Consider the following 7831-nt stretch of genomic DNA (forward strand, 5'->3'; position numbering starts at 1 on the left):
GGCCGCAAGAACCCTCCCGCCCAGCCTCCTGGACCTTCCTGGGGACCGGGTGTCCTTGGTCCCGGGCCCCTTGAGAACCTCTTCCCGACTTGAACCCGCGGGCCTGCCGGCGCCCGCGTCCCCCTATTCCCCTCCCCGACTTCCTCCCGTGTCTCTTTCCGGTCACCCACGTCTTCCGGCCCCTAAGTCCTGGAGGGTCGGGAGCCCGCTGGGCATCTAACGCAAGTCCTAGGCCCTCCACCAGGACAGCGGCAAAGCGGGACATGGTCGTCGCGCTGCATTCCGGGGAGACGGGGTGGGGTTGTACCCCCACAGCCCTCCCCTGACCCGGGCTGGCCCCCGCCTCAGTGCAGGGGCTCCCAGGGCCGGGTCAGCTCCAGTTCATGCACATGCTCCCCGCAGCCGCCTTCTCCATCCCCATCGGTCTCCCGTTCCACCGACAGGGGGCGCCCCGGTCTCTCACTGCGCACCCCTCTTTCAGAGCTGGGACTGCGGGAAGACAGGTGGTGTGGGGAGGCACTGCCGCCCCACAGATCCCAGACCCAGGCCAGCCCCCTCCCTGCTACCATGGCATCTCCTTCTGCATTATTTTTAAAAATATATATTTTATTGATATTTTACAGAGAGGAAAGGAGAGGGATAGAGAGTCAGAAACATCGATCAGCTGCCTCCTGCACACTCCCCACTGGGGATGTGCCCCCAACCAAGATGCATGCTCTTGACCGAAATCGAACCAGGGACCCTTCAGTCCGTAGGCCGATGCTCTATCCACTGAGCCAAACCGGTCAGGGCTCCTGCATTATTTATCCCAGGTCATGGGACCGCTGTCCAGCTGCCTGCATCAGAAGCTTATGCTTCACCAGGACCCCACATCTCCCTTCCACTGCCCCCATTTTCAGTGAGAGGAACCCGGCCGTTGTGCCTCTGGGATGCGTTCTCCCTCCAGGTTGCGTTCTGTCCGCACCTGCTGCAGCCCCCGTGGCGCTGCTGTGACAACCTGCGGAAGGTGCTTCTTGGGTCAGCACCGCTAGGGCCGGTTCCAAGTCAGCAATCAGAGTGGTCTTGCCTCGAGGACCAACCCGGAGCTGTGCCTGGTGTAGAGCAGGAAGTCGGCGAATGGATGGAATGTCTGTGAGGCGCCAGGCACATGGAGATGCGTTAACGCATCTCCCCCACAGCCAGCTTTGAGGATAGTGTCCTTAGGATTATATCACAATTTATAGCGCCCCATCTAAAGATGAAGGGAGCTCAAACTGCTTAAATCACGTGGCCAGGGCCTGGCAGCTAGGAGGAAAATTGAGCCGCGAGCACAGACATAGCTGCCAGGTGAGGGATTGTGCAGTTGAGGTGTTTGTCTAGGAGGAGGGCCAGAATTCGTTTGTGGTTTATTACAGCCTTCGAGGAACCATGACAGGAGTGTATGATGTAATTTTTATTACTTTTAATTCCAGGAGACTTTAGGTGCCAGTTACCTGCATTTTGTGCAATAGATGTACTTGCTGATTACATGAGAGCTTGGGTGCTCGTGTAGCTCGCCTTTCTTTCCACGGGCATTCACGGAGCCTTTTGCGAAGGCACCGATGCTAGGAGCTTTAGAGGCCCGGCCTCTGAGCTAACAGGGAAGATGGCATATGCACATGCCCAAGGACACCCCGAGGCTGCAGGTGGCAGGCACCGATGCTGGCATTGAAAAAGAAAAGGTCCTAAAAGGAATAGCAGTGCCCCAAAGGGAGTTTGGGCCCAAACAAAGACCCAGGGTAACCGTTCCAAGAGAACAAACCACTTCTGGTCACTTGCCAAGGAGAGGATTTGAAATACTCACTGGAGGCACTGAAGACCCTTGGATCGGCCCGGAGGGAAATAAGGAAGGAGTCAGCATTCTGGGGCAGAAGCCACACATCCCGGAAGTGCTGGATTCACTCTGGGTTCCAAACTTCTGGTTGCTGTGCAGTTTGGAAATGCGCATGTGGTTTGATTGTGACACCGCTCTCTCTTCCTCCACCTTCATTGAGAATCATTGCCTGAATCACCATTTTAGACTTCTGTGGGCATATTTGCAAGCGACGCTAATAACATTTGTTGTTAAACCCACAACAGATGTTATTTGTACTACTTGCCAGCGTGCTGTCTTATGTTTGCCACAGAAAAGGGAGTACACGGGTCCTCAATCCATGCGCCCTTAAAAAAAAGTTGCTTTTAGCCCTTATCGGTTTGGCTCAGCGGATAGAGCGTCGGCCTTCGGACTGAGGGGTCCTGGGTTCGATTCCGGTCGCGGGCATGTGCCTGGGTTGCGGGCACATCCCTAGTGGGGGGTGTGCAGGAGGCAGCTGATTGATGTTTCTCATCGATGTTTCTAACTCTCTATCCCTTTCCCTTCCTCTCTGTAAAAAAATCAATTAAAAAAAATATATAAAGTTGCTTTTCTCACAAGGTGTCATGGAGAAGCTCCAGCTGGGCCCCGAGATCCTGCAGAAGGAGAACCCCAGGCTCATCTATGCCAGGCTGAGCGGGTTTGGCCAGTCAGGAAGATTCGCCATGGCAGCAGGCCACGACATCAACTACTTGGCTCTGTCAGGTATGCTGGGAAACAGGATTGCTCTACACTTTCCATTTTCTTTCCAGGTAAGTTCTAAAGTCACACCGATTAATGAAAAGGCGTCTCTAAAGGTGAGCATTTAAATCAGTAAGGACAGTGTGGTGGTTTCCAAAGCGCTGGCTTGTCTGGGAACAGTCACTCTCAGCCCTTTCCTCTGTCTTCACACGTCTGATGGATAATATTCTCTCATTCTTACTGCGCACGTGGAGTCACTTCTCAGGCAGACCCCTGCCAGGGAGTCAGGGACCGGGTGGTGACAGGGATGGCTGCTCTGTCATTAGAAAATGCTGATGTGGTTCGATTCTGACACCCCTCTTCCTCCGCCTTCATGGAGAATCATTGCCTGAGTCACCATTTTAGATTTTTGTAGATACTGCTCAACTGTCGTTTTCAGGTCGTCATACCCCTTTATTAGAAATTTTACCTGTGAGAGCATGTCTGAGAATGGCCAGATTCTAGAATGTTAGGATTGTGGGTTGTTGAGTAAATTGTCTCAGAATCTGTGAGTATACATTTAAAGGTTGAAGAGAGAGTGAGTACAGAATTGGTTTTTCAAGTCTAATTAAGCCCTTTCTTTTTCTTGGGTTTGATTATTGCACCTTTTTCTAATAAGAATGGAAGTGCGTTATACTTTTGTGAAATCATAAACTAAATGGATAACAAATCTTTTTTTTTCTTCTGGAATCATTTTTCTCATCTTGCTCAATAAGTAAAAAACTTACAAATAAAATTTTGAAAATGTTCGGTGGAATAAAGTTTTGGAGAAGGAAAAAACACAAAAGGAGGAACCGGTTGGAGGGAGACCCTGTTAACTAGTAGGCTGAATAGGTTTAAAATTGGAAAAGTATCATGTCCTAGTTTCCACTTACGTCAGCGACTGGAGAGACTGTTACTCCTCCTTTATGTATTTATTTAAAAGGGACATTAACTTTATGGTTAATGCTCTCCGACTTTTTTGTAGGTGTCCTGTCCAGACTTGGCAGCAGCGGTGAGAACCCCTCTGCTCCCCTGAACCTGCTGGCGGACTTTGCTGGTGGCGGCCTCATGTGCGCCCTGGGCATCGTGATGGCTCTCTTCGAACGCACACGCTCCGGCAGAGGTCAGGTCATCGACGCCAGCATGGTGAGTGTTCGCTGGGGAAATGACAGCCCTGCCAGTTGCTCCTAAGTATGAAATATGGCGGCCTCACGTGTTTTTCTGAGCAAGACAAGAGATCAATGAGATCTGAAGATTGAATCCAAGTTACCAAGGACATCTTTAAAAAAAAAAAAGCCGCCTATCCTTTACATGAGTCAGAATGTCAGATCTTGATCATGTGCCTATGGCAGTGATGGCGAACCTATGACATGCGTGTCAGAGGTGACACGCGAACTCATTTTTTTGGTTGATTTTTCTTTGTTAAATGGCATTTAAATATATAAAATAGATATCAAAAATATAAATCTTTGTTTTACTATGGTTGCAAATATCAAAAAATTTCTATGTGTGACATGGCACCAGAGTTAAGTTAGGGTTTTTCAAAATGCTGACACGCCGAGCTCAAAAGGTTTACCATCACTGGTCTATGGAGTCCAACTGCATTTTATACAGTTTTCATGACTTACCTGATTCTTGTGTTTTATTAATTTTCCCCGAACTGTTTCTTGTGATTAGAATATAGTTTTCAAGAAACCCTCATTCAAAACAGGACCCAGGAAGTCTTCCCTAGCAGAGAAGATTCTTAAGGATGCAAAAGTCAAATGGAGCAGACAGGGCCTTCTGGTGGCCCTTTGTAGGGGAGACGTGGGCATCATAATGCTCCGGTTTTATACCGTCCTACCTTGGTCATGTGCCTGTGTGGTGGTAAGCGAGGCACTGTCTCATGTGATTTCTTCTACTGCAGTTGCATTTGGAACACGTTGTTATTTTAAAGAGCGGAAAACTGAAGCATGGAAATGTGCCCCAGGTCTCACAGCTGGTTGGTAAGAGCCCAATCAGTGCCACCACATGTTTGCATCTGGACCAGCCTTTAGAGGGAGGATGGGGGATGGACTTGGGGGAGATAAGGCTGGAGGCAAAAGGTTATTGCCAAGAGATGAGAGCAAGCATTAAGTAGTTAGTGGTAGAATGGGTCTGGATTGAAGGGATGTCTGAGATGTGAAATAGCTGGGATTTGGCAGTGCATTGGCAGTGAGGGGAGCAGGAGGAATCGAGGATGGCCCCTTATTTCTGGCATGGGTGACCTGGTGGATGGTGTCACTGGCACCCTGGGGGAGGATTACTGAAGGAAGAGGCGGTGTGGCGCAGTGGTCAGGAGCGCAGAATCTGATGGCTGACTTCCTCCATCCTGGTGCTGCCATTTCCTAGCTCTGTGATCTTGGGTGAGTGACTTCAGCGCCCAGTGCCTCAGCTCTTCGTAATAATGGTATCCACCACAGAGCAGTTCGAGAACTGAATGAGTAGCATGTGAACAGCGGCTGGCACTCTGTAAGAATTTGTTGTTGTTATTAAAAAAGGAAGGGAATTTGTTTTTGGTGACTTCAGGTTTGAAGTGCCTTGAGATACCCAGATGGCATATTGAAGTCAGAGAGTAGAAACAGGTTTCAGTCATTCGGGAGCACGCGGGGCTGATCTGCTAGGGACGGGGGCAGAGCAACAGCCAGTGCTAAGTGGGAGGACGGGAGGGAGTGTTGTCATGGAAACAAAGGAAAGAGAAAACTCCAAGAAAAAGGAATGGTCAGGGGCCATATTTGGTGGTAATCGCATGCGTTAAAACAGAAGAATCTCATCAATTGGATTTGTCATCGGGGACCTTGTGAAAGCTGTTTCCTACCAGGATCCCTCATCTCTGAAGCCTTTGCTGCACTTTCTTCTCCTCTCAGGCACATCACCGGCAGCTCTGTAACGGCTTCTGTGCCCTGTAATGCTGCCCTCGGGTGCAGCTCCCATGCCTTTGTGCCCATTGGTCTTGTCTCAGCTCCTCGCCCGGTCCTAGCAGGCACTAGGAGCAGCAGCAGTGCCAGGCTCACTGTCTATGAGGCAAGCACAAGACTGGGTGCTTTCCGGGTGTCTGCCCTCCTCAGATGCCCACAGCCCCCGGAGGAGGTGTGCGCATCTCATCTGGCATTGGAAGAGCATCAGACTTGGAGAGGATGACTGGGAAGAAGCAAAGGGTCAGAAGCAGCAGGCAGTTTGACACAGAAGCCCCTGCTTTCAGGTATTTCCCTCTGCTGCCCTCTACTGGTCCGTTTGGCCCAAAAGGACTGAACTAAGGGTAAACATGGGCCTTGGAAGTTTTTTTTTTAAAATATATTTTATTGATTTTTTTACAGAGAGGAAGGGAGAGGGATAGAGAGTTAGAAACATCGATAAGAGAGAGACATTGATCAGCTGCCTCCCGCACCCCCCCCCCCACTGGGCATATGCCTGCAACCAAGGCACATGCCCTTGACCGGACTCGAACCCGGGACCCTTCAGTCCCCAGACAAATGCTCTCTCCAGTGAGAAACATCAATGAGAGAGAATCACCGATCAGCTGCCTTCGCACCCCCCCCCACTGGGGACGCACCCGCAACCAAGACACATGCCCCTGACTGGAATCGAACCTGGACTCTTCAGTCCGCAGGCCGACTCTCCATCCACTGAGCCAAACCGGTCAGGGCAAGGGCCTTGGGAGTTTTAAGGAGAATTTTAGGCTAAGTACTTATTTCATAATAATTTAAATAATTTATTAATGACATTTAATTGCTTATTTAATAGTATGTAAATGTGTGTATATATATGTGTATGTGTGTGTGTGTATATATATATACATATATATATATAATTGTGTGTATCATTATATGTGTAATATCTAAGATATGTGTAACACAGATTCAAAAAATTGCACTGCCATAGGCTCCTTATACAAACTCCACTATTTGGTGATGTCAAATATCAGAGCCGTAAATTCAGGTGTACATGAGGCATCAGGTTAAAAAGGAAAACTGAGATGCATCCAAGTGATAGTTGGCATTTGTTTCACAGCTAGTAACTATGAGAAATTCCATGCTAACAGCTGGAATTGGCCCTTCTGTGGGTAGCTCAGCTCTCAGCTGGAATTGGCCCCTCTGTTGCCACCCTCAGCTCACAGCTGGAATTGGCCCCCCTGTTGGTACCCTGAGCTCTCAGCTGGAATTGGCCCCTCTATTGGCAACCTGAGAGGAGGACTCTTTGATGGCTTTCTTCTGGGCAGCTGGAAGCATCAGGGTTGTAAAAGCCACAAGGCTAGGGAAGTATCTTCTCTAAATAGTGCCATGCATGAAGCCTATGGTAGTCATAACTGAGCACGTGAACCCATTTCTTCTACTCCAGGACTCGGTGGGAAGTGGCATTCCTAAACTAGTTTGCCTGCACTCAGAAAACCCATATATGTGCCACCCACATTATTGTTAGCAGGCATACCTGGGAGATATTGCGGGTTTAGTTCCAGACCACTGCAATAAAGTGAATATTAAAATTGAGTCACACGAATTTTTGGTTTCCCAGTTCATATAAAAGATGTTTACACAATACTGTAATCTATTAAGTGTGCAATAGCATTATGTCTAAAAAAACAATGTATATACCTTAACTTTTAAAAAATATTTTTTTATTGATTTCAGAGAGGAAGGGAGAGGGAGAGAGAGATAGAAACATCAATGATGAGAGAGAATCAATGATTGGCTGCCTCCAGCATGCCCCCCACTGAGGATCGAGCCCACAACCCAGGCATGTGCCCTTGACTGGAATTGAACCCGGGACCCTCCAGTCTGCAGGCTGATGCTCTATCCACTGAGCCAAACCAGCTAGGGCCATGCCTTCACTTTTTAATTAAAAAATACTGTATTGCTAAAAATGCTAACCATCATCTAAGCTTGTTGGGAAAATGATAACAGTAGCTTTGCCCGATTCTAGGTTGCCACAAATCTTCAATTTATAAAAACTGCAATACCTAGAACATACAATGGAGTCAAGACAGTCTCTTAAATAAATGGTGCTGGGAAAATTGGACAGATACATCAAAAAAAAATGAAACTAGACCACCAACTTACACCATACATAAAAATAAACCCAAAATGGATAAAGGACTTAAACATAAGATGGGAAACCATAAAAATACTAGAGGAATCCATAGGCAGCAAAATCTCAGACATATCCCGAAGCAATTTCTTCACTGATACTGCTCCTAGGGAAATGGAAACTAAAGAGAAAATAAACAAATGGGACTACATCACA

At 48.1% G+C, this 7831-nt stretch overlaps 1 protein-coding gene across 1 annotated transcript in view; it reads left to right on the plus strand.

Annotated features, from left to right (window-relative positions):
- Positions 1-1637: 1637 nt before the first annotated feature.
- The window catches only part of AMACR (alpha-methylacyl-CoA racemase), a 12308-nt gene continuing 6114 nt past the window's right edge, over positions 1638-7831 (plus strand). The window contains exons 1-3 of the mRNA XM_015562604.1: positions 1638-1757; positions 2416-2575; positions 3558-3718. Coding sequence (XP_015418090.1) covers positions 1638-1757; positions 2416-2575; positions 3558-3718 — 441 coding nt within the window. The remainder of the gene's footprint in view (positions 1758-2415; positions 2576-3557; positions 3719-7831) is intronic.

Source organism: Myotis davidii, unplaced genomic scaffold (assembly GCF_000327345.1).
Source record: "Myotis davidii unplaced genomic scaffold, ASM32734v1 scaffold496, whole genome shotgun sequence".
Classification (NCBI taxonomy): domain Eukaryota; kingdom Metazoa; phylum Chordata; class Mammalia; order Chiroptera; family Vespertilionidae; genus Myotis; species Myotis davidii.